We start from the raw sequence: 27,543 nt of genomic DNA on the forward strand, positions 1-27,543 counted from the left end.
CCTTGTCTCTCTATGTCAGTCCTGGAGGGCCGCAGTGGCTGCAGGTTTTTGTTCCGTCATCTATGTTCTATTACAAATAAAATATTGACATTTGCCATCTCCACATCATTGCATTCAGTTTTTATTCACAATTTGTTTAGTGTCCCAACTTTTTTGGAATCCGGTTTGTAGAAGAAGTTTGGAACCACCAGGACTCTTCCAGACTCTAACCAGAGTAAGTAAGGGCTTTCGTCAAGGAGATGACCAAAAACCCAATGGTCACTCTAACGGAGCTTCAGAGGTCCTTTGATAAGATGGGAGAACCTGTCAGCATCGCTCCATCAATCAGGCGTTTACGACATTGTGGCTTGGTGACTAAAAAGCATATGGCAGTGAGAGCATGAAGAAAACAAGACTCTGTGGTCTGATAAGACAAAAACTGAACTCTTTGGGCAGAACTCCAAGCACTATGTTTGGTGAAATCCAGGCACTGCGTATCACCTGTCTAATAACATCTCTATAGCGTGATGGGGGCAGCATCATGCAACAGGGAGACTGATTAGAGCTGAAGGAAGGATGAATGCAGCCAAATACAGAGAAGTCATAGAAACAAACCTGTTCTGCAGTTCATGCCACTTCAGACTGCAGCGGTGGTTCACTTTTCAGCCCAACAGTCACCTGAAGCGTATTGACAAGACCGTCCTGGAGCGGCTTTGAGACACGTCTCTGACTGTTCTTGCATGACCCAGCAAAAGACCAGACTTAAAACAGCAAAGAACATCTGTGGAAAGACCTGAAGATGGAAGTTTACAAACGCTTCCGATTCAATTTAGGTAGAGGTTCAGAGGATCTGGCAGAAAGAATGGAATAAACTGTGAAAAAGCTTGTGGAAACCTACTAAGACGACTCAAAGGAGGAATTGCTGCCTACAAAGTACTGAATTAGGGGTCTGAATACTTCAATGAATAAGTTTTGATTTTTAATGAATTTGTAAACCTTTCTGAAAGCACGTTTTCCCTTTGTCACCATGTTTATGGAGTGCAGATTGATGGACAAAAATGGCAAATGCATTCACGTGAAACTAAACATAAAAGACAACACAATGTGCAGAAAGTGAGGGCATCTGAATATTTCTGAATTCACTGCATATGCAGAGAATATCTACAGATACAGTCCTGTATTTATTTACCATTAGCAGAAATCCGTTAAAAATTAAAATCCAAAGCTGTAACCACAGTTTCACACTTGAAAAAGTAAAATCAAGAAAAAATAAAAAATACGACATACCCGATAATATCTGTTAACTCCTCCCAGTCAATTTCAGAAGCATCTCCCACATTCATCTGGTATAACCTACAAAAACAAAGATATCAAATAAATGTCATCAAAACCAAAATTTAAAATGTTGTGTCATTCAAAGATGAAAAGTGGAAAAAAAAGAGATCTCTGAAACAATATTTTAAAGTTCATGTTGCGATCACTTCAGGAGAGGCCCACCGAATCAACAAGATAATTAGAAGGGCAAGTTCAGTAATAGGACACACTCTGGGCACCGAGGAGGTCGCAGCAAAGGAGGGAATTAAAACAACACCGAGTGCCATTTTGAACAATGCTCCACATCCACTCCATGACACATTAACACTGAGGACTTTCAGCCAAGGAATTACTCAGCAGAAGTGTGTCAAGAAATGCGCTGGGGGCTCCTTCATACCAACAGCAATACGGCTGCATAATGCCTCACTGTGACTGTGACAGCCAAGTCAGAACTTTTCTTTCTTTTTAATTTTCTTGCTTTATACTCAATCTGGTGAGTGTTTAGACCCAAGTGTGTGTGTGTATATTCATACATATACTAGGGGGTTCGCACCCTGCTTGCTTCGCTTGCCAACTCTCCCGGCCTGTGCCACACGCCACCCACTTCGTGTCTCTGCCACTGATGTTGTCAAGAGGGGTTGCTGAATGCACCCCAAGGAGACGCGGTCACTCCTCTGAAACGGTGATACAACAAATACACTTTTTTTTTTTTTTTAACCTCCTCTTTGCTCGATCAGCTGCTGGTTTGCTGTTGCTGGCTTGCTGCACACTGCTTCGAACATTTAAAAGCCTGTACGGCAGATGTCCTACTCTTTGTCTTTTATTTCCAGCCCCAGGCGTGGTTAAATCTCTTGGCACAAAGTCTAGTCTCGCAGGATGCGAGTTCTTGATATTTTTTAGTTTATAATTTAAAAACGGAATAAGAAACTGAAAAATCTAATAACATCACATTAAAGTACGATAAATTCTGAAAAGAATGATACCAAACATATATATGTAGGTTTTAAAATAAGCCCAATTTAAAGCATGACAAAAAACGTGACATAAAAATGTCACATAAAATCATTGCACTTTTAGGCTTAGGATTTTATATTATATATAAATATAAACTTTAGGGATATAATATATATACACACGTAGACAAAATTGTTGGTACCCTTCAGTCAATGAAAGAAAAACTCACAATGGTCACAGAAATAACTTTAATCTGACAAAAGTAATAATAAATAAAAATTCTATGAAATTTAACCCATGAAAGTCAGACATTGATTTTTCAACCATGCTTCAACAGAATTATTTAAAAAAAATAAACTCATGAAACAGGCCTGGACAAAAATGATGGTACCCCTAACTTAATATTTTGTTGCACAACCTTTTGAGGCAATCACTGCAATCAAACGATTCCTGTAACTGTCAATGAGACTTCTGCACTTCTCAGCAGGTATTTGGCCCACTCCTCATGAGCAGACTGCTCCAGTTGTCTCAGGTTTGAAGGGTGTCTTTTCCAGACGGCAGGTTTCAGCTCCTTCCAAAGATGCTCAATAGGATTGAGGTCAGGGCTCATAGAAGGCCACTTTAGAATAGTCCAATGTTTTCCTCTTAGCCATTCTTGGGTGTTTTTAGCTGTGTGTTTTGGGTCATTGTCCTGTTGCAAGACCCATGACCTGCGACTGAGACCAAGCTTTCTGACACTGGCCAGCACATTTCTCTCTAGAATCCCTTGATAGTCTTGAGATTTCATTGTTCCCTGCACAGATTCAAGACACCCTGTGCCAGATGCAGCAAAGCAGCCCCAGAACATAACAGAGCCTCCTCCATGTTTCACAGAAGGGACAGTGTTCTTTTCTTGATAAGCTTCATTTTTCTGTCTGTGAACATAGAGCTGATGTGCCTTGGCAAAAAGTTCAATTTTTGTCTCATCTGTCCATAGGACATTCTCCCAGAATCTTTGTGGCTTGTCCACATGTAGTTTGGCAAATTCCAGTCTGGCTTTTTTATGATTTGTTTTCAACAATGGTGTCCTCCTTGGTCATCTCCCATGAAGTCCACTTTGGCTCAAACAACGACGGATGGTGCGATCTGACACTGATGTTCCTTGAGCTTGAAGTTCACCTTGGATCTCTTTAGAAGTTTTTCTGGGCTCTTTTTTTACCATTCGTATTATCCGTCTCTTTGATTTGTCATCAATTTTCCTCCTGCGCCACGTCCAGGAGGTTGGCTACAGTCCCATGGATCTTAAATTTCTGAATAATATGTGCAACTGTAGTCACAGGAACATCAAGCTGCTTCAAGATGGTCTTATAGCCTTTACCTTTGACATGCTTGTCTATAATTTTCTTTCTAATCTCCTGAGACAACTCTTTCCTTCGCTTCCTCTAGTCCATGTTGAGTGTGGTACACACCATGTCACCAAACAACACAGTGACTACCTGGAGCCCTATATAAAGGTCCACTGACTGATTACAAGATTGTAGACACCTGTGATGCTAATTAGTGGACACACCTTGGATTAACATGTCCCTTTAGTCACATTATTTTCAGTCTTTTCTAGGGGTACCATCATTTTTGTCCAGGCCTGTTTCATGAGTTTATTTTTTTAAATAATTCTGTTGAAGCATGGTTGAAAAATCAATGTCTGACTTTCATTGGTTAAATTTCATAGAATTTTTATTTATTATTACTTTTGTCAGATTAAAGTTATTTCTGTGACCATTTTGAGTTTTTCTTTCATTGACTGAAGGGTACCAACAATTTTGTCCACGTGTGTATATTTATTTATTTGTTTGTTTGTTAAAGAGCCTCTATAAAAAGCCAAATTTCTCCCCGAGGACAAACAAAGTTCTATCTATGTATTTAGTGAGAAAAATAATAAACAACATCTAACATGCATTAAAATCTGATAAGCCGAAACAAAGAAAAAACAAACATAAAAAAGTGTATGAGGTAAGCATGGCTGGACAGTGGCAATCGGCCAGCTGCTTGTGTTCCATCCAGTTAAGATGGAAGTGAGCCAAGGCACACTGGAGATCTGAGCAGGCAGGACTCCAGTGATTACGTCCAAGACGGAGGTATGGCTTATTGTTGTTTTCTTCAAGACTGATCTCTATACAAAGTTGAGTTAAATGAAAAACAGACATTTTGCATTTTCTTTCTCTAATTCTATGGACTCAAAAATAGTTCAGATATGCTTTCCTGATAAAAAGGAAGTATGTAGCCCTAAAACTGCTATTAATTTCTTATTGGTCATCTCCATTGATTTTCCTTAGTAATTTTTAGTTTTTGGAAAAAACAAGTCAATGTCCAATACAATATATGGGGCATAAAACACCAACAAACTTATTTTTTGACTGTTCTTTATATCCATTTTGTGAGCTTGTATTACAGTGCAGGTGACCAAAACTCTGTTGTAAATATTCCACATTTTTTTTTCTATAGGAAAGCACAATAAGTCACTCATCATATCAATACTGGCTGATAATCAATTTCAAGTCTGATTATTCTTGATGAGACTAAACATCAGATGAGCCACTTATTTCGCAAAGTAGCCCCAAGATTGGTGAAGTTTGCCAAACACCAAGAAAATATTTGGAAAATAGGCTTCTCTACTGAAGAGTAAAGCAATGTTTGAATACATTTCTGTCTATTATTAAAATAAAATCTTAGAAGGCTTGGAGGGAGACAAGACGTGATTTTCTCGGAGACACTTGATCGTTCTGCGAGACAAGGCAGTGAGACAAAAGGACAGCTGCTGTACAGGCTTTTAAATGTTCAAAGCAATGCAATACGGCGTAGCGTCCCCTCGGTTTGGTGCTCAAGTAGGGGGTGGGCAAGCTAAGCCCGCTAGTATTCATAATTTATCACATTGATTTTGCAGTAGATATGAATGATGAAACAGCTCTCTTACCTCTTTAAATGTTGTTTTTCCCTTGAATGCTGTATCATATTTTATCTTTTTTACATTTTGTGCTATCCTTGCATATCACATCAATACTACCAAGACAAATTCCTACTACACATAAGTGTACGTAGCCAGTAAAGTGAATTCTCATTTTGATTGGGACAATTCTTTTGTCTGATATGTTGAAAGAGAAGTGAAGCAAAATGACACCTTTAACTGGATAATATGCAAGCTTTCAAAGCTAAAATGTAACACATTACAACAAAGTCTAAACAGAAACAAAGAGTTTTAGGATATGATAAGAGGGGACTATTTACATCTCACTGTCTGACTCAATTTGACTACATATCCACATTGTAAGGAAAACTCATCAAAAACTTCAAAAGACTTTGTTGCACAGTTATCTTATCAAAGATTTTGACTATACATTGTTCTCCTTTACTGTTAAACGAATCTTAGGTTGGCGAGGTCTGTTAATTTTTGACATTGAAGATGACCCATTTGAAGGTTTTTGAATGCGGCTTTAATCCTGATACTCTATATGTTCAATTTCCTCATAATAACTATTCATGGTGGCTCTAAAATCCGTACGGCCTGCGCCACCACCACCTACTCAAAGCTTCATGATGCTCCAACAATGATGGACGGATTAAAAGGCAGAAGTCTACGTGACCATCATCATCATCAAGCCCTTCCGTGAGAACCCTAAATCCAAAGAGGACTGTTTCATTTATGTTAGGTAGAATGCCCAGAGGGGACTGGGTGGTCTCATTGTCTGGAATCCCTACAGATTTTATTTTTTCTCCAGCCGTCTGGAGTTTTTTTTTGTTTTTTCTGTCCTCCCTGGCTCCCTTGTTTTATAATTGTGTCTTTCATTTTTCTATTCTTTAATATGTAAAGCACTTTGAGCTACTGTTTGTATGAAAATGTGCTAGAGAAATAAATGTTGTTGTTGTTGTTTCCTGGTGTGTATATATATATATATATATATATATATATATATATATATATATATATATATATATATACTGTATATATATACTGTATATATATATACAGTATATATATAGGCGCACGGTGGCGCAGTGGTAGCGCTGCTGCCTCGCAGTTAGGAGACCCGGGTTCGCTTCCTGGGTCCTCCCTGCGTGGAGTTTGCATGTTCTCCCGTGTCTGCGTGGGTTTCCTCCGGGCACTCCGGTTTCCTCCCACAATCCAAAGACATGCAGGTTAGGTGGATTGGCGATTCTAAATTGGCCCTAGTGTGTGCTTGGTGTGTTTGTGTGTGTCCTGCGGTGGGTTGGCACCCTGCCCAGGATTGGTTCCAGCCTTGTGCCCTGTGTTGGCTGGGATTGGCTCCAGCAGACCCCCGTGACCCTGTATTCGGATTCAGCGGGTTAGAAAATGGATGGTTGGATATATATATATATATATATAAACACAAGGAACTCCAGTTTCTGTATTACAACTCGCCTGAAGAAGGGGCCCGAGTTGCCTCGAAAGCTTGCATATTGTAATCTGTTCATTTAGACAATAACAGGTGTCATTTTACTTCACTTCTCATTGAACCATAACGGCTGACACAGTACATCTCCCCAATACTGCTGACATGTTGAAGAAATATTTCTTGAATATCTCAACTGAACATTTATCTTCACTTTAATTTACAATTTGAGTTCCAGAGTTTGACTTACCCATAGTTCAACAATTAATTAATGGACATATATTGCTGGTTTCCATTTCTATTAATCAGAAACAGAAGGCTTGCAGTTCTGGAATGTTCTGCAGTCCTTTTACTTGTTCCATTATGTTCTGTATTTATGCTGGAGCAAAACAAACTCCAACTCCCACACCCAAATAATCCTCAATCTTAAGCGAAAACTACAGGGAGATTCACTCAAAACAGGCCCGGAATATTTGGTTGTAACTCCCGTTAGGATGAAGCAATCTGAACCAAAAAATACGCTATACACCTCGACGTATGTATAATCGATTGCATTACATGCGATGCTGGAATTGGTTTCCGTTATCTGCCAGACACATTGCGACGCGGCGCTCCGTGTTCCTGAACGTATCGGTAAGCAGCTCGGGGGCAACAGCAGCAATTTCACATTTGGATGTTTTCCTTCAAACCTTCCACATTGCGAGGCTTGTTCTGATAGACTTTTCCTTTGATCATAACCCAAAGGATGAAGTCTGGTGGTGTCAGATCCGGCGACCATGGTGGCCAAATCCCCTTTGAAATTACCGTGTTGCCGAAGAAGGACTCAATTTCTGCCATGCTCCTTGCCGACGTGTAACACGTTGCTCCATCTTGCTGGAAGTAACCTTCTATTAACTCACAATCAACCAGTGGATTCTGACATTGCTTAAATGAATTGGTGACCCAATAGGTTCGCACCATGAAGACACGCTGCTTAATACTGCACACCACCATCCTGATGAGAAGTCGACTGACTGAGTGAAGGGGTACGGCGGTATGCCCCCAGAAGTTGCAAACTGAGGTTAAATATTTTGACGGCTGTCTGGCGCCTAGATCATCGCTCAGATGCAGGGGCATCCCGGCTTGTTCGAAGCTCTGTATACCGAGAAGCACACTGCACGTTGTTTCATTCAGATTGCTTCATCCTAGCGAGAGTTATTACAGAATATTCAGGGCCTCTTTTGAGTGAATCTCCCTGTAGTTGACAGCTTTTTCTGATGTCCAGAAAGACCTCTGAGGTCAGTTGGTATGTCAAACTGACTGAAGAATACACAGACTTGTCCTCATGCCTTGCAAAGTACACCCTGCTGCTGCTAAAACTAACTGTGATGATTCTATGAGCCTAAAATGGACAAGCAGATTTGGGAAACTGACGGGGAGTGGCCGACTCAAAATAAATGCATATTTTAACAGTTTCTTCTTCAAAGTACGTACTTTTTAATGAGTTTGATTTTGGCATGAATACTGCTGACGCTTGGGAATGAATTTTTCGTTTTCTGCATTTTCTTCTGCAGTATTCGCATCCTGAAAGGAAAAAACATTAAGAAACTGAGTCACTTTTTTTACACTTACATGACAAATGTTAATTAAATTTTAATCTTGTGGCACTAGAAGAGAGCAGAACAGATGACCAAAATTAACCATTATTGAAATTACTGAAACATATTAACATGAGCTTTGTGTAGTAAGAGAAGCAGGTATTGCAATATTTTGGGTTGAGAATGAAAGGCTCCGCACACAGTGATAAAATGAACACTCTGCACCACACTTGGTAGGTGCTGCCTTCAGTTGCACAAACAACAGGCCCTACGTAGCCATCAGAATAACAGCAACATCATCCTCATATTTATCATTATTGATAAAAAAATCTGTTATTCTTATTATGACTGAACGTCATTTGGTCACATGTGTGCGCCATCGTGAGAAAATTCGACATATTTTAGCTTTCATCCAAGCTTTCACTTATACCCTAATGACACAGAAGTGTCGGCAAAATGTCTTGTCAAGACTTATCAGGTTTTCAATATCACAGATCAAACTAACGTGTAGAGATGGTATTTCAGACCGGATGATTTTTCTCTACTAGCTTGTCTTAAAGGGGTCGAGATAAGATACAGTCCCTTACTCTGCTTTTTAGATGACAAGTAACTTGTTGGACGTGCCAGACCCCCAGAACGGGTATACTGCCACCAGTCTAAGGCCAATGATTGTATTGTCATCTTGTTGCTTTATACTCTGTGTCCTGGAGAAAAAAAAATTGTCCTTTCTTGTAATTCAGTGAAAGGCAACCTTTTTCGAGTTGCGGCGCACTAAGTCCAAAAATTTTCCTTCGCGGCGCACCTGAGGGTCTGCCCATAAATAAAATCGTGACGACACAATCTATGGACAATCGCCAATAAAACAGTTAATTTTACAAGTTTGAAAGACATTTTATTAATAAAGGAATCAAATGATAAATCTTAAATTTAATTAATGTGAACGTTGAGATTGTTTTTCAGCACATATGAGATTGATGCGAGGATCAATTTTCGAAAGACAGACGCGCATCTCCTTGTCGATCATTTGAAGTCTCTCGCGTTTCTTAGACTTCATTTCCGTAAGTGTTCCGTTATCTGTTTTTCCAACATAAAATATATTTTTTAAACATTATCTTTTTAATCAACCAAAAGTTCAAAAACACTTGCAATTTTAAATATTTTACAAAAGTTTTCGCAGCGCCCTAGAAAATTCCATGGCACACCAGTTGCCCTACAATGTTGTAATTGCATATTGCTTAAATTAAGATTTTTTTTTTTTTATTTTTCTCATAAGATCAATGAACCAATTTACAAATTAATTTATAGGACCCTTAAGGCTAACTAATGCACGGAGGAAATTTAGATTGGAAGCATCCTTTCTTGCGGACTAATAATATAACATACAAATACATTTTTTCAGTATTGTACCAGTAATTAATAACTTCAATGCATCTATTTTGTTATCCAATGGATTTATGGTGCTTTTAGTTAAAACAGTCAGACAAGTTTTATAACATTGCAAAAAGAAAATGGACACAGTAAGAGACTGTACAGATACATACAGGATCCGAGCTTTTGGACAGAGCCATCTAGTACCAGTACAACTAGCCAGATATACAGTATTTGTGCGTAATGTCACATGAACCGGAAGGATACCAAAGTGTATTAGAAAGTAAGAGAAAGCAACAATTTCATCTGGACATTGAAAAACTTAATTTGTGCATCAAGCCAACTGCTGAATCAAAAAGCCACACCGGACACTGCTGATTTTCAGTAAGTTTTTCCAAGACTATATATCTATCACTTAACTTTCTATTATACTTTTTACTTTTTCGTATACATAGTAAAGAATATGAAATAATAGGAATCGTGAAAAAAATCGACCTTGAGATTTTGCTGAATCTTGGTGTTTTAGACCTTTCCAAGTCTGAACATACCATGTTTGAAATGATGTCTGTCTGTGTCTAAATACGATAACACAAAAAGCTCTGACCTGGGTCAATGAGACTCTGTACACCTGCTTTATATAAAAAATAAGGGATCTTATCAACATTTGGGCCACTTCTGACAATCGAAAGTAGTACTCTAACTGAATACTTTCACAGATTTTCAAGTAAACTATGGTAATAATTACAGACAGATGATTTTGTATAGATATTTAAAATGATCAATAGAAAACATTTATGAAATTTGAGAAAAATAACTCAACTGGAAGTATTAATTTATTTAAACAACCATCTGAATTTTTTTGTATCATGCAAATATAAACGTTTACACAACGTTAAAAACTGCATTCAATATAACGCATATTCTTTCAATAACTATTATTGATTTGCTTTTAATTTATACATCATCGGTTTAACAATAACTTGTAAACACTGAACATGCCAGATGTTCAATGAGATGTAAAAGATGAACAGCTGCCACGTCCCCGTCGTGTTCCTGGTAATACATTTAATTTTATGATATATATTTATTAATTTCTGCCATCATTATCATAATTAAATGTAGCTAAATGCAGTTTTACCTATTACAATTTATTGCAACAAATATTATATAATACTAAACTTTTTCTATGCTTTTAGGCGACTATAACTCTTTTTACTTTGCACGTAATCTAGATAATGCATATGTGATCATAAAAAAGTTCCACCACCGTTTTTGAACTGCCTAACTGCAAAAATATCATTTTAATATAAAGTCTGATTATAAATAGAGATACATGATTGTGTATTGATATTATCAATTAGTTATGATGAGAAACACAGAGATATGATATTTGGGAAATATTGAGCATCTGGAAGTGGTTCTGATGATCTTTTCGTCTGTCTCAGTATATGAGAAAGTCGAGGGGAGCGCACTCCCAATTTTTTCTATTGGTAGTCTTATATGTTAATAAATATCATGATGCTTTTAAATTTCTATTTTTTACTTTTATATCCGGAATGATTGAAGTAATAAAGTAAATATTAGGGAATCTGGTGCAGGAGAAATTGCCATTTGCTTCCCCTCAAGGCTGAGAGGTTGCGCTCTGAAGTAGGCCCGTTATGCTCCCTGGTTTTACTTGCATCTCTGAAGTAGTAATTGGAGGAAATGATTTAGTAAACTATTTTAAGAAATAAAAAAATGTGAGCTTATTTCAAGTGTACTTTGGGTACAAGCAACTGGAATAAATCCAAATTTTGCTTTTTTAATTAGGTTACTACGTCATCATCTCACAACTTCAAGGATTCACGTGAAACTTGTATATAACTTGGATTTTAAGGTTTCAATACAAGAAAGGTCTGTAGACATCTCTACTCCTGCATACAGGAAAACAAAAATATCAAGAAATCACATATAAATAACCAAAGGGCACAATCAAAAGTTTACCACTGTATTCTGCAGGACATCCAATTTCGGGTCTTAACTTGTTCAGAAACCTTCTTCCATGGAATATTCTTATACAGTTTATCTGTGAGTATGAGCTTGTGCTCTTCTTCATGGTTTGCCTCCGACTCCTGCTCAAGTTCATCTTGAATAGCTGTTGGGTCCAGCCTGTTTTGAAAGTGGCTTTGCATGGCTTTTATCAAGGATTTCTTTTCCACGGGGGTCCATGGACCCTTACTATAGTCTGAAAAAAAAAAGAAATCTTTGTTTTTTTGTCGGCTGCTAGAAAAATAACTAGAAAAATTTTTAAAATTAAGCCAAGTGGCTTGTGTAAACATTAGTATTTTAAGTGCAGGATAACACGAAGCATAATATTACATAAAACACTTGTGTTGGGAAAATGCTGCTTTTAAAATGTTATATAGTACTTATTATTAAATGTAACACATTACAAACAGTACATTACTTTTGTGTTACTTTTTTTCTTTTGTATGAAAAACTGCACATTTCACTGGCCAACATTTGTTATTAAACCATAAACCCAGCGCTGGCTCGTGCCAATAGTTTGGTGTGTGCAAGCAAAATAATTGCGCCTTATGCTGAAAGAAGGAGATTAGACAGGATTCTCTATGGACTGGGGTGTTTGCAGATGACATTGTGATTGGTGAGGTGGAGATATGCTCTAGAGAGGAGAGGAATGAAAGTCAATGGGAACAAGACAGAATACACGTGTGTGAATGAGAAGAGTGGCGCAGTGGTAGCGCTTCTGCCTCGCAGTTAGGAGACCCGGGTTTGCTTCCTGGGTCCTCCCTGCATGCAGTTTGTATGTTCTCCCCGCGTCTGCATGGGTTTCCTCCGGGTACTCCAGTTTCCTCCCACAGTCCAAAGACATGCAGGTTAGGTGCACCGGCAATTCTAAATTGTCCCTAATGTGTGCTTGGTGTGTGGGTGTGTGTGCCCTGTGTTGGTTGGGATTGGCTCCAGCAGACCCCCCCGTGACCCTGTGGTTAGGATATAGTGGGTTGGATAATGGATGGATGGAATGAGAGGAAGGTCAGAGGAATGGTGAAATACTTGGGATCAACAGTACAGAGTAACGGGGTGTGTGGAAGAGAAGTGAAGAAGAGAGAGCAGGCAGGGTGGAATGGGTGCAGAAGAGTGTCAGGAGTAATTTGTGACAGACGGGTATCAGCAAGAGTGAAAGGGAAGGTTGATTCCAATATGTACAGAAATGTGCTGACAGTACTCCATCATTACACACAGAAGTTAAATACGGTGCCCCGCAAGGCTCAGTACTGGGACCTTTACTGTTTTCACTTTACATGCTTCCACTGGGATCTATCATTAGAAAATATTGTGTTAAATTCTCACTCGTATGCAGATGACACCCAGTTCTACCTTTCTTTTAGATCAAATGAAGTTTCTCTAATGTTGTCTTTAATTAGTTGTGTTAGCGAATTAAAGGAGTGGATGGATGAGGACTTCTTACCTTTAAACACCAATAAAACAGAGATGTTAATTATTGGAGGTAATGATACTGATTGCAACAATATTTTGTCAAAATTGAACTCGGTTGGAATCGCCCGTAATCTCAGAGTTGTCTTGGACTCTAGCATGTCATTTAAAGTGCACAATACAAAGTTGTCCAAATCATGTTTCTTCCATCTTAAAAATGTTGGGAAATGAATGCGCTTTCTAAATAAATGGGATTCTGAGAAATTAATTCATGCATTTATTTCTAGTAGGATTGACTACTGCAATGTGGTGTTCACTGGATGTTCAAATTGTTCTTTATACAGCTTTCAGTTAATCCAAAATGGTGCTGTAAGAATTATTACAAGAACAAGAAAATACGAACACATAACTCCAGTTGTTAAATCCTTACACTGGCTCCCAGTTAGGTTTAGGGCAGATTTCAAAATTCTCTTTTTAACATATAAAGCCTTAAATTGCCAAGGTCTAGATTACTTATCTGAACTTATCGTGACTTACAAACCAGAGCGCACATTAAGATCTCAAGATGCCGGTCATCTTAAGATTCCAAGGATTAATGAAATAACAGTGGGGGGTCGAGATTTTAGTTACAGGCCCCGAAATTGTGGAATGGTCTGTCTGCTACTGTAAGAGAAGCCCCTTCAATCTCAGCTTTCAAATCCTGGCTGAAGAGTCACTACTTCAGTTTAGCACACCCTGACTAGAGCTGCTGATTAACTGTACAGACTGCATCTCTGTTGTTAGTTATTAGCACTAAAACATAAGTAACATGATATTTATAATTTGTTACTAACCTTCACCTATTCTGTTTCTTTTTGTGGTACTCAAATGTGGCACTTGGTGCCACTGCCCACCTGCCAAGTTGTTTTGCCTGCCTAAGGTAAAGTCATCTCTGATGGAGGATTGCAGGAATCGTCAGATAGAGGGATCCTTTCATCGGATTGGCTGGCCCAGCTCTGTCTCAGCTGTGGAATGGCCAATAGGGGGAGGCAGCTTGATGGCTGAGGTTTCCAGGATTCTAAACAAATCCAAATTGTATTATGTGATATCATCTACTGTTAAATTCTGCTTTGCACTTGTAATATTTTTATTTTACTATTACAGTGTATTATATCAAGGATTACTTATGTTCTGTTCTATGTATTGTATTGTATTTACCCCCTTCTTTTTGACACTCACTGCACGCCCAACCTACCTGGAAAGGGGTCTCTCTTTGAACTGCCTTTCCCAAGGTTTCTTCCATTTTTTCCCTACAAGGGTTTTTTCTTAGGAGTTTTTCCTTGTCTTCTTAGAGAGTCAAGGCTGGAGGAAGGTTAGGAGGCAGGGCCAGGTAAAGCCCATTGTGGCACTTCTTGTGTGATTTTGGGCTATACAAAAATAAATTGTACTGTACTGTATTGTCTACAGGACGGTAGTGAGACCAGCTTTGTTATATGGGCTGGAGACAGTGGCAGTGACCAATAAACAGGAGACAGATCTGGAGGTGGCAGAGTTAAAGATGCTAAGATTTTCACTGGGTGCGACGAGGATGGACAGGATTAGAAATGAGGACATTAGAGGGTCAGCTCAGGTTGGATGGTTTAGAGTTAAAAGTCAGAGAGGCGAGATTGCGTTGGTTTGGTCATGTTCGGAGGAGAGATGCGGAGTATTTTGGGAGAAGGATTTTAAGAATGCAGCCGCCAGGTAAGAGAAAAAAGGAAGGTCTAAGAGGTGGTTTATGCATGTGGTGAGAGAGGACATGAAGGTGATGGGTGTAACAGAACAAGATGCAGAGGACAGAAAGATCTGGAAACAGATGATCTGCGGTGGCAACCCCTAACGGGAGCACCCAAAAGAAGATGTTTTAATTTTAAATATTAAACTTTCCATTTTTGCCCATCAATCTACACACAATAAACCATAATGACAAAGTGAAAAAATGTTTTCAGAAACTGTGTCTGTAAACTAAGAAAAGGTAGGACTGGAGTATAAATAAAAATGAAAAATAAACTAGATTCGCTAGTTGTGGTGCCCAGCACAGACAACAGCATGTTGTCCTAAAAATGTAGACACAAAAATAAAAAGAAAATACAAAAGGCACATATCATCTTTACAAAACAGTGTACTAAGGGCAAGGATACAGACAGTGAACTGCGGTACACAGTTATGAAAAATACCCTACAGGATGTCAATTGTAAGAAAATGTGTGCTTGGTACTTTTGGAAATTATTATTTGATCTCTGCATGTGGACCTTGATATGGAAACCATCACCTGTACACCTGGCCTTCAGCACACCAATTTCTCCAATGTTTGAGTAGTGGATTCTGCAAAAACTGTAAATCCCAACTGCTGTGTAAGCCCAGAGTGTTGTATTAGCAGCCTTTATCCCCCTTCACCAACACCCATTTACTTCATTTAAACATACCTCCTAACTGGGACCACTTCATCTGCAGTGAATGCTGGTTTCGGCCAATCAGTGAAGACAATTTGCTCCAGTTGTTTCCATACAGAGTATGAAATCGCTTGAGATCATTAATCTCACTCTCAGTATACCTGGTAGATGAGACAGCGGAGTTCAGAGGATCATGGACACATAAAGCGCGCAATAGTGATTTACAGAAATTCTTTCTTCTGCATTCATATTAAGATTACAGGTTTTTACATATCAGTTCTCTAAGGCACATTTCAAAGACAACATAATAATATCCCGGGCAGAGATACAGGGGAATTCAAGTATCTTTTAATCTAAAATGATGTGTGTTTTTAATGTGTTGCAAACCAGGAATGAAGAATACATATTTTTGCAAAGCTAACTTGATATTAGGATTTCTCTGCTGTTTATTGTTTTGAAATTATAACTGGAATTTACATACTAATGAAATGCTTATATTTTTTTCTGCACATTTTACATAGGTTTACTTACAGATTGTTACAATTACTAACTTAGAATTCCTACTAAGCCATCACTAAGAGAAAACTACTGCAACGTACGATAGTCAAATCAATGGACAGAAATGCCCTAACACAACATATAATGCACTCTGACGGATTATATGTTAAATATTATTATGTAGCGAGTCACGTGTCTGTGATGGTGTATGGATCTAAAAAGTGTGGTTCAGACTAATGGCGCTTTTCCACTGCATAGTACGGCACGACACGGTTCAGTTCAGCTCACTTTTGGGGGGTTTTCCACTGGGAACAGTACCTGGTCCTTTTTTTAGTACCACCTCAGCCGAGGTTCCAAGCACGCCGAACCGTTACCAAAACGTGACGTGTAAACTGCTGGTCACTGATTGGCCGGAGAAAATCGTCATTACTGCGTCACTGGCTATTCTTTTCTTTAAAGGTACAGACACGCGGAAGTTTGTGTCCCGTCTCTCCATCGCTGGACGCAGTTTGTTGCATAAGTGGATGAATGTTTCTTCAGACATTCGAAAGTTCTCCAGCCACTGAGTGTTTGTAAAACCGGGAACGATCACATCCCACCACTCTGAAGCACGGTTAAATGTGCAAACAGATGGTCTGTTGCGGCGACTTTTTTGCAAAATGTGGAAGATCTGTAATATACAGAATCAGCATTTTAATGTTACACTGGCAGTTAAGTTCATTTTATGCTTTGCAACAGTGATAAAAGTTAGCTAGTGACGTGCTTTTTTTAGATGCTTACCCTTGCGCGTCGAGCTAAAGTGTTGTCGTTGTCTGCGTGTTGTTGTAAAAGTTCCTCGGTGTCACGGCAGTAGAGGCGGCGCAACTATAACGACACGTGAATAATCCCACCCACTCTAAAGCGGTACTAAACTGCAGTCGAAACGCAAACCGAGCCGAACCAAGGTGAGCTGTACTGAACCGTGCTGTGCCGTACTATGCAGTGGAAAAGCGCCTATAGATGGTGTAGGTGTGAGTCGGTGAAAAGCCATGCAGGGTTTAGTGGGGAAACTGGCAGATTGCTTGATCATGTGCAAGCGCGATCAGCTTAGCCATTCATCAGTGACGCTCCGCGGGTTGTTAGTGAAAGCACATAAACCCACAAAGTTAAAAGGGTAGGACAGAAAAACATGGGAGAAAGAGAAAGAAATTTAGGAAAAAAGTTCTATAAAACGGAAGATAAACTGTGGGTGGAGAGCCAGCGTGAACAGAAGGTGGCAAAGCAGTCGGGAAAAACCCTTTGGAAGAGTAGTGAGAGGTAATCTGGGGCAGACTAGATCGCTCCTGCTGGACTGCTCCAGGGATTCTATAGATGCTGAGGGATGGCAGTACAGAGAGGGAGTCCGGCTCAGTGTGTCCTGGTGGAAGCTGATGGAAGGTAGCTGGGACAGGAGTCGCACGAGACCCACGTTCGCCCAACCTGGCTCTGATTTGATCCCTGGTTTTAACAGATTATTTATTGGAATTCAACTTCGTCACTGAGCACTGTTTTTATGGACTGGTTATTGAAGATTTTGAACTGCGCTGCATTTTGTTTTGGACACTCCTTTTGGGTTTAATAAACACTGTGATGGATGGCCGGCGTTTCAGTCTCGCCGGGACGTCCCTCAACTGAAGAAATCAACCTTTTCAGGGCATTACATCCCCTGGGAAGCTAGATGGCAGCTCCCCTGGATGGAAAGGGTTCCTCGGATTCCCGCAGGGAGGTATGGGACATTGAGTCCGTCTATTTAGCCCTGTTGGGTACCGGCCAGGGGGAGCTCACCAAGAATCCGGGGAATATTACCGTGACGTTAACCCGGAAGTACTTCAGAGTCACGAGGACAGAAACCCACAGTAATTCCGGGACACCTGAAAAAGGCATTCGACCCGGAGACTGAATACTTCCAGGTCATGGACTTTAAAAAGGACAATGGGAAACCCAGCAGTTGAGCCGGAGTCGGGTGCTAGAGGAACGGAGCTGCTGTGAGTGGAGGATTGTAACTATTGTTATTGATTATTGATTTATTAAGAATTGTGGAGTGTGCGGTGCTTTGTGCACTATTTATTGAAAGAATTATTAAAGAATCGTCTTGGTGTTTTAAACGTGTGTCTTGGACGTCTTCCTGGGGGGTTCAACGGGGCAACAGCGACCCCTAGCGTCCACAACACACAAAGCACTTTGCACCAGCGACTTGTTATTTGTGTCCTCATTGTCTTAGTCCATCTCAGTTCATGACCATACATGGAAGACGCCAAGGCTGCTGGTACCCAGGCTGACACAAATGGCATAAGCATTCATATATTCCAGTGTGAAGTCTGATTACTAATACAGCTAATGTGCAGAAAAGTAATTAGAAAAGCAAAGTCTGTTTTAGGAATCTTGTAGAAGCAGAAACCTGCGTATCCAGATGAGATACAAGGACAACTTCCTTACTGGCTTATCAAACTAGCTTGATTGACAAAACAATATCTGCTGACTTGTCAAACGTTTCATGTTCTTATTTACTAGTGTTACTAAATCAGCTTTTCTTACACTCACAAATGCAAAAAGAAATGTCAGGGTTTTTATGGATGTTTAAGAGGCTTAAAAGAAATACATACCTTCCCATGTAATTAAAGTTATCAAATATTTTTCTTGCATGATTGTAAACAAGCTGGCATGGTCTTGGAATTCCATCCGCTGGGAATGCAAAAAAAAAAAGAAGAAAAACTTTTTTAAATATGATGCACAGCAAAGAAATCATAACACTCAAAATGGAATGTGTAACATTTACTTCCGATACCAAAAAGCCTAAAATGCTGGTAACATACAGTTTTAAAATTTGTTTTTTGGTGGTTTTCCGCTGGCCACCCAAATAATGATATATCAAAGGCAATCAACAACATAAAAAATTGTTTAATTAGAAACCAATTCTTGACAATCTCAGGCCTTATCTAATTGTATGGCTTGTTAGTCTGCAATGTAAGGTTTTTCCCTTTCTAAAGATATCATCTAAATGATTTGAAGCCTAAAATGGATACTTTTTAGTCTTTGATTAAACAGTGCATGATGAACACACAGAGCTCGATGGAGAACTCCTGGCTGCTTTGTCATTTACATCTTATTGCTCATAAGGAGCCATTACAACAGTGAATGCAGCGGTTTAAGATTGAAATAAGCAATTAAAGGTGGGGAACCTTAACAAGCGAGACCACTAAAAGGAAGCATCAAAATGTGACTTAAGCAATAAGTGCTTCGTCAGCAATAATTGACTTCTCATTAAGAAACTGGGTTGGAACAAAAACCTGCAGCCACTGAGGCTTTCCAGGACTGACGTTGCCCACCCCTCCTGCTCTAACTCAAAACTGAGTATACTCCATTACCGAGTCCAACGCCCAGCTGCCACTACACACTACCAGCTACTCCAATGCTGTGATCCTCTTGTGCACGAATTTCCACTATGAAGAGACATCTGGTGGTATAGATATCATGTCAGTCTGCGAATAACTGTTGCTGAATAAGCACAAGATGATTAACCTTTGCCAGTAACGTGTCTACATTCATGTCACAAATGGTTTTAAGTTTGTGACTATCCACATGATGTCTTACAATATGAATGTTGCAATATGTATTATTTTCCAACAGTGAAAAATGGACTCAGGGTAGGTAATAGCATGGTAGGTTCTAGCACAACCATTCCTGACAGAGTGACTGAGGAATGGCAGAGCATGGCACTGCAAACACACTGAAAAAATATAAATTAAAGACAACTAAAATGATTGAACTTTTCTTTAATTTATTAGATGTCGCACCAGAAAAAAAACAAGCGGTTTAATAATGACACAAACAATGGGAAGAGTGAAACCAAAAGCAATGATGCTTACCCAGATTAGTAAAAAAATTATTCTGTTCTCTTAAGCGTTTGATAGTTTTCTCTTCTTCTGGGTAACGAGAAGGAAAGTGCAGCTTATCAGAAGAAGAGATTCCAGTTAGTTTCATTAACTTTTCTGTGTTGGTTTTCAACCTCTCATTTTCTACTTTTGCAAATTTTCCAAATTTTATAGCAATTCCTGTGGAAAAGGGGAGAATTAAACCAATATTACATAAAACACAACACAATCTAAATGAAATGAGCTGAATCTATATGGATGAAGGGGTTTGAAGCCAATGACCACAGGAAGATACAGTACATCCAGAAAGTACTTTTTCCACATTTTCTTAAGTTCCAGCCTTATTCCAAAATTGATTAAATTCATTTTTTTCCTCAGAATTCTACACACAACAGCCCATAATGACAATGTGAAAAAAGTTTACTTGATTTTTTTGCAAATTTATTAAAAATAAAAAAACTGAGAAAGCACATGTACATAAGTATTCACAGCCTTTGCTCAATACTTTGTCGATGCTCCTTTGGCAGCAATTACAGCCTCAAGTCTTTTTGAATATGATGCCACAAGCTTGGCACACCTATCCTTGGCCAGTTTCGTCCATTCCTCTTTGCAGCACCTCTCAAGCTCCATCAGGTTGGATGGGAAGCGTCGGTGCACAGCCATTTTAAGATCTCTCCAGAGATGATCAATCGGATTCAAGTCTGGGCTCTGGCTGGGCCACTCAAAGACATTCACAGAGTTGTCCTGAAGCCACTCCTTTGATATCTTGGCTGTGTGCTTAGGGTCGTTGTCCTGCTGAAAGATGAACCGTCGCCTCAGTCTGAGGTCAAGACCGCTCTGGAGCAGGTTTTCATCCAGGATGTCTCTGTACATTGCTGCAGTCATCTTTCCCTTTATCCTGACCAGTCTCCCAGTTCCTGCTGCTGAAAATCATCCCAACAGCATGATGCTGCCACCACCATGCTTCACTGTAGGGATGGTATTGGCCTGGTGATGAGCGGTGCCTGGTTTCCTCCAAACATGACGCCTGGCATTCACACCAGAGTTCAATCTTTGTCTCATCAGACCAGAGAATTTTGTTTCTCATGGTCCGAGAGTCCTTCAGGTGCCTTTTGGCAAACTCCAGGCGGGCTGCCATGTGCCTTTTACTAAGGAGTGGCTTCAGTCTGGCCACTCTACCATACAGGCCTGATTGGTGGATTGCTGCAGAGATGGTTGTCCTTCTGGAAGGTTCTCCTCTCTCCACAGAGGACGTGTGGAGCTCTGACAGAGTGACCATCGGGTTCTTGGTCACCTCCCTGACTAAGGCCCTTCTCCCCCGATCGCTCAGTTTAGATGGCCGGCCAGCTCTAGGAAGAGTCCTGGTGGTTTCGAACTTCTTCCACTTACGGATGATGGAGGCCACTGTGCTCATTGGGACCTTCAAAGCAGCAGACATTTTTCTGTAACCTTCCCCAGATTTCTGCCTCGAGACAATCCTGTCTCGGAGGTCTACAGACAATTCCTTTGACTTCATGCTTGGTTTGTGCTCTGACATGAACTGTCAACTGTGGGACCTTCTATAGACAGGTGTGTGCCTTTCCAAATCATGTACAATCAACTGAATTTACCACAGGTGGACTCCAATGAAGCTGCAGAAACATCTCAAGGATGATCAGGGGAAACAGGATGCATCTGAGCTCAATTTTGAGCTTCATGGCAAAGGCTGTGAATACTTATGTACTTGTGCTTTCTCAATTTTTTTATTTTTAATAAATTTGCAAAACCTCAAGTAAACTTTTTTCACATTGTCATTATGGGGTGTAGTGTGTAGAATTCTGAGGGAAAAAATGAATTTAATCCATTTTGAAATAAGGCTGCAACATAACAAAATGTGGAAAAAGTGATGCGCTGTGAATACTTTCCGGATGGTAAAGGTCATATGGAAGATCTTTTGATGAACAAAGCTTCAACGTGATTTCTTTGACAAATCTAAGAAAAAAAATAAATGTTATCTGTGTTTGGGCAGCAGCTTCAGGGCTTAAGTGTGGCAAGCAACATCACTTTAATCTATAAGGAGATGCATTTGCTGTCCTCTCTCTTTATCCTGCAGTCCCGAGAAGAACTTCAAGTGCAGCATGTGACTCAACCTCCAGAGACTCGAGAAGGCCCCACCCCTTCTAGTCTGGATGATATAAAAAGAGGCGGGTCCAAGGATGGTCATCTCATGTGGACCCAGACATCTCAAGCAGACAGAGCTCCCGTGTTACCAGACGCTAATATTTAAGGATACATTTGGTATTTTTCAAGTCAAAGTTTCATTACATTTTACAACATATCTTGCTCACACTGTCACTTTACAATGGAGGGTATGAGGCACAGTGGAAAAGCCTAACAACTTTCCAAATTCATCCATCTTTCAAGCCAAGACAATTGAGTACAAGTGCTTTGTGTGACATGTTTTGAAACCGCCCACCACGCACACTTGGGACAGTAGAAGTGTGTTTCTTTACACACTTTTCTTATATTTTTTACCTGTTGCTTGCATACGAGAGGGTAGAATGTGAGTGTCTGACCTGCACTTTTACAGCACCCCTAGACTGTTTGTGGGCTACCACAGCGCAAGGCTTAGTGACTTCCACCTTTCTCCTGACATGAACATTGATGGTTGTTGAATTGTGCAGAGTGCTTACAGACTAATGTCTTTCTTGTCCTTCTACTTCATTCCAATCCTTGGGCCTTTTCGCCACTCATCTGCTTGCATCACAACGGACCTTCAGGGAAATGAATTCACCAGGAACATCACGGTGGTTCGGTCATACAGTGCCATATGTACCAATTTCACTATCAGTGTCAATGTCTGATGACCAGTTCACAATGTCATCACTAACGCTTCATTCAACTGATGGATCAGTTTTAGTTTGTTCTCAAACTGGCTTTACAGATTTTAATTATATGACATTGTGTACTTTTTTTCAGTTGAAAGCCACACCCACTCATGAATATTGATGAGTTACCATACAGTAGTAAAAGGCATAGAAAAATTCACAATTTTTTTGCAGTATGATGTTACTTCATGAACAAGAAGGTAGCAGAAACCAAACGTTATTTGGGCTTAACGCTCCATATCTCATCAAAACAAAGTAACCCAAGTAGGAATTGGGAATAAATAGATTTACACAGAATTTCGAGCCTGAGAGACGCTTAAGGCTAATGCCAAGGAGGTAAAGCCAGAGGTTGGTTGTTTTTGCACTTAGGATTATACTAGCAAAATAACCTCGCTTCGCAAAGGAGACATAGTGTGTTAAAGAAGTTATGAAAAAGAAAAGGAAACATTTTAAAAATAACGTAACATGATTGTAAATGTACAGTCACGGCCAAAATTATCGGCACCCCTGGAATCTTCCCAGAAAATGCACCATTTCTCACAGAAAATTGTTACAATTACAAATGTTTTGGTATACCCATGTTTATTTCCTTTATGTGCATTGGAACAACACAAAAAAACAGAGAAAAAAAGCCAAATCTGACATCATGTCACACAGAACTCCAAAAATGGGCCAGACAAAATTATTGGCACCTTTTCAAAATTGTGGGTAAATCGTTTTATTTCAAGCATATGATGCTCTTTTGAACTCACCTGTGGCAAGACACAGGTGCTGGCAATATGGCAATCACACCTGAAGTCAGTTAAAATGGAGAAAAGTTGACTCAACCTTTCTGCTGTGTGTCTGAGTATGCCATACTAAGCATGGAGAACAGAAAGAGGTGCAGAGAATTGTCTGAGGACTTGAGAACAAAAATTGTGGACAAATATCAACAATCTCAAGGTTACAAGTCCATCTCCAGAGATCTTCATGTTCCTTTGTCCACTGTGCACAACATAATCAAGAAGTTCACATGGCACTGTAACTAATCTCCCTGGACGTGGACGGAAGAGAAAAATTGATAAAAAGACTGCAACAAAGGATAGTCCGAATGGCAGATAAACAGCCCCAATCAACTTCAAAACATATTCAAGTTGTTCTGCAGACTCAGGGTGCGACAGTGTCAGCTCGAACTATCCATCGACATCTGAACGAAATGAAACGCTATGGCAGGAGAGCCAGGAGGACCCCACTGCTGACACAGAAACATAAAAAAGCCAGACTGGAGTTTGCCAAAATATACTTGAGGAAGTCAAAATCCTTCTTGGCGAACGTCTTGTGGACAGATGAGACCAAGGTAGAGCTTTTTGGTAAAGCTCATCATTCTACTGTTTACAGAAAATGGATTGAGGCCTACAAAGAAAAGAACACAGTACCTCCAGTCAAACATGGTGGAGGTTCTAAGGTGTTTTGCTGCCTCTGGCACTGGATGCCTTGACTGTGTGCAAGGCATCATGAAATATGAAGACTACCAAAAGATATTGGGGCACAAGGTAGGGCCCAGTGTCAGAAAGCTGGGTCTGCGTCAGAGGTCATGGGTGTTCCAGCAGGACAATGACTCCAAACATACCTCTAAAAGCACCCAGAAATGGTTGAAGACAAAGCGCTGGAGAGTTCTGAAGTGGCCAGCAATGAGTCCGGATCTAAATCCGATTGAACACTTATGGAGAGATCTCAAAATTGCGGTTGAGAGAAGGCGCCCATCAAATCTGAGAGACCTTGAGCAGTTTGCAAAAGAAGAGTGGCCGGAAATTCTAGTTGAGAGGTGTAACAAGCTTGTTGATGGTTATAGGAAGCGCTTGATTTCAGGTATTTTTTCCAAAGGGCGTGCAACCAAATATTAAGTTGCGGGTGCCAATAATTTTGTCCAGCCCAGTTTTTGAGTTTTGTGTGAAATGATGTCAGATTCGGCTTTTTTCTGTTTTTTTGTGTTGTTTCAATGCACATAAAGGAAATAAACGTGTATATCAAAACATTTGTAAATGAAACAATTTTCTGGGAGAAATGGTGCATTTTCTGGGAAGATTCCAGGGGTGCCGATAATTTTGGCCATGACTGTAATTGTCGTAGGCTTATTTTAGTATTGAGAGTGAATTTGATGATTGTAAAGCGTTTTTTTTTTTTAATAAATTTTATTGATTTTATTGTAATCATTCCATACAAATAGATTCAATCTTACAAACAATAGGATTGAAAACAAATTGAAGAGTTTAATTTACGATTGTAAACATTGTGTATGAGAAATGCACATTTTTAGGATGTAAGGATCTCTTTGTAAATGACGTTTGCAGTTCTGCCCTCGAGCTGTAAAATGACCAAGCTGTCTGCTGAGCTCACTCTTGAGCATGAAACGTACAGTCGGCCATGTGAGAAACAACCTTGTTTCAAGTCAATGGCGACCTTTTTTAGAGTCTGGCCCTGTGACTTATTTATTGTCATAGCAAAGCAGACCCTTACTGGAAATTGGAGGCGTTTGAATTGGAATGGGAGGTCAGAGGGTATGAGAAGGATGCGAGGAATAAATCCAGTCTCCCCTGAGCCAATTCCAGTGAAGACAGTTGCCTCAATGAGGTTCTTGTGCAGAAATTTGATCTGAAGCCTGGTGCCGTTACAAAGTTTTGGTGGTTGTAAGTTTTGTAGTAACATAATTGGTGCGCCAACCTTCAAAAGAAGAGTATAAGGAGGCATGTCCGGAGGATTAAGAGTGTGAAGAAACTAAATGAAAAGGCAGGAGTCACCAGCAGGAAGACGCAAAGCAAGGCAAACAATAACAGGCTTGAAGCGGTGGAGTAAAGATGAAGGGAGCAGTGAGCACGACGAACAGCTGAGGAAAGTAAGGAAGCGAGTGAGGAGGCACATGAGCGCAAGATGTTGTTAATGTATATAGGCAGGGAGCCAACCATGTGGTAGGTGCGGCCGTGCAGAAAAAAGAAGGGGGACTGGGGGCGGCCCTTGTGTGTCTCTGCCGTGAAATAAATCCTCTGTTAATGGAAATAAGGAATGAAACCGCCAAAAGGAGAGGTCAGTTCCGAAAGTTCCTTACAGCATAATGGTGAGAACCACCAAAAAGACAACGTTATTTTCAAAGTTCGTTACTGGGCAAGGCACGAAATGAAACATACTTAATGTTTGTAAGTAAAGTGTAAAGGATGAGCATAGGAAATTTGGGCTTCCTACATATATTGGAAGTCGCAGAAATAGTGAGGACGGGTTTCCCCTATCTATATATACAGTTTAGGGGGTATACTCCTTTCCCCCCCTTGGGTGTTGCAATAGGACATGAAACATACCTAACTTTTGTAAGTACACTGCAAGGTATGAGCACGCGAAATTTCAGCTTCCCACCAATACGGAAAGTGGGAGAATTAGTGACGAGTCAGTGAGGGTTTTGCCTTTTATATGTAGAGATTACAACAGAGTACTCTATGACTTTTTCCACGAGCTATTCCTTCCAAAGAAATATTTAAAAAAATCAGGTCACTGGGAAAAAGACCTCTCAATCAATATATCAGAAAAGGAGTGGAAAGTAGCAATGCAGAGAATTCACTCGAGCTCCATGTGCGCAAAGCATACAATTATACAACTCAAAATTATATATCGAGCACATCCGTCTCGACTAAAACTCTCCAAACTGTTTCCAGGGTAAGATCCAACCTGCGAACGCTGCAAACTAGTTCCAGCCTCACTGGGTCACATGTTCTGGGCCTGCACCAAATTAACATCATTCTGGACGAAAATTTTTAATTACCTTTCAGACAGCCTTGGACTCACAATCCCTCCTAACCCATTAACAGCTGTGTTTGGGGTTCTTCCAGAGGGGCTTAAAGTGGAGAAGGACAAACTAATTGTGATTGCATTCACTACACTCTTGGCACGCAGACTGATTCTGATAAACTGGAAGAACCCAAACTCGCCTCTTTTAAGTCAGTGGGAAACCGATGTGTTATATAATTTGAAATTGGAAAAAAATCAAATACTCAGAGGATCCGTACCGACTTTTTTCAAAACATGGCAGGATCTAATCAGTACTATTTTAAAATAATCTCATAAAGCACAGAGAATCTATTAATTTAGGTATGTTTATAGGTCTTAAATTTCATGCTGTTTGGCTTGCTCTCTCTCTTAGGGGTGGGGATCGATTTGTTCTTAACTCAAATTTTCTTTATGTAAAACTTGATTGATGTGTATGGAATGCAATAAAATTAATAAAAATAAAAAAAATATTTAAAAAAATCATCAGACACATATATTTGTAACACAATCTGAACTTATCAACTCCATTATCTTTTCCTTTTAGATCCGTGAAAATTAATTTTTACAGCTTAAGAGCAAAAACCTGACAAAAACAGGAGTAGCTGTGCTTACCTTCTTCGTGGAATTTCTTGAACCGCTCCAGGTCATATTTAAACATACTAAGAATTAGGCGTTTTTTATACTTCCTCACACAGGGAACATATTTTTCCAATTCATTTATTAATTCTTCGGAATCAGTGGGCTCCTCATACCCTTCAGAACTGTAAAAATAAGTCAAACAAACAACCAATAATAAAAAACAACATTTCTATAACATTTCATACAAAGAGTGTTGCTCAAAGTTCTTTACAAGACATAAAAGAGAGAATTCGAACTACAATAGAATAATAATAATAATACATTTTATTTATATAGCGCCTTTCCCATGCTCAAGGCACTTACAGAATATAAGAAAGAACGGCAGGGTATACAGTATATAGCATCGTACAAACCAAATAAATAAATAAAGAAGAGTACGATAGTAAATTCAGAGAAAGCCTAACAGACAACATAATTGATGGTCTCACACACCA

The 27,543-nt window shown here is 39.6% G+C and overlaps 1 protein-coding gene across 2 annotated transcripts in view; it reads right to left on the reverse strand.

Annotated features, from left to right (window-relative positions):
* LOC120536008 (transcription termination factor 1-like) overlaps window positions 1–27,543 on the reverse strand; it is a 61,522-nt gene that overhangs the window by 7,620 nt on the left and 26,359 nt on the right. For both annotated transcript variants that reach the window (XM_039764287.1, XM_039764288.1), the window contains 7 exons: window positions 27,083–27,231; window positions 19,806–19,991; window positions 18,543–18,621; window positions 15,457–15,584; window positions 11,561–11,801; window positions 8,106–8,195; window positions 1,267–1,332 (listed from right to left, as the gene is read on the reverse strand). In XM_039764287.1, the coding sequence (XP_039620221.1) occupies window positions 1,267–1,332; window positions 8,106–8,195; window positions 11,561–11,801; window positions 15,457–15,584; window positions 18,543–18,621; window positions 19,806–19,991; window positions 27,083–27,231 (939 nt within the window). The remainder of the gene's footprint in view (window positions 1–1,266; window positions 1,333–8,105; window positions 8,196–11,560; window positions 11,802–15,456; window positions 15,585–18,542; window positions 18,622–19,805; window positions 19,992–27,082; window positions 27,232–27,543) is intronic.

Source organism: Polypterus senegalus, chromosome 9 (assembly GCF_016835505.1).
Source record: "Polypterus senegalus isolate Bchr_013 chromosome 9, ASM1683550v1, whole genome shotgun sequence".
Taxonomy (NCBI): domain Eukaryota; kingdom Metazoa; phylum Chordata; class Cladistia; order Polypteriformes; family Polypteridae; genus Polypterus; species Polypterus senegalus.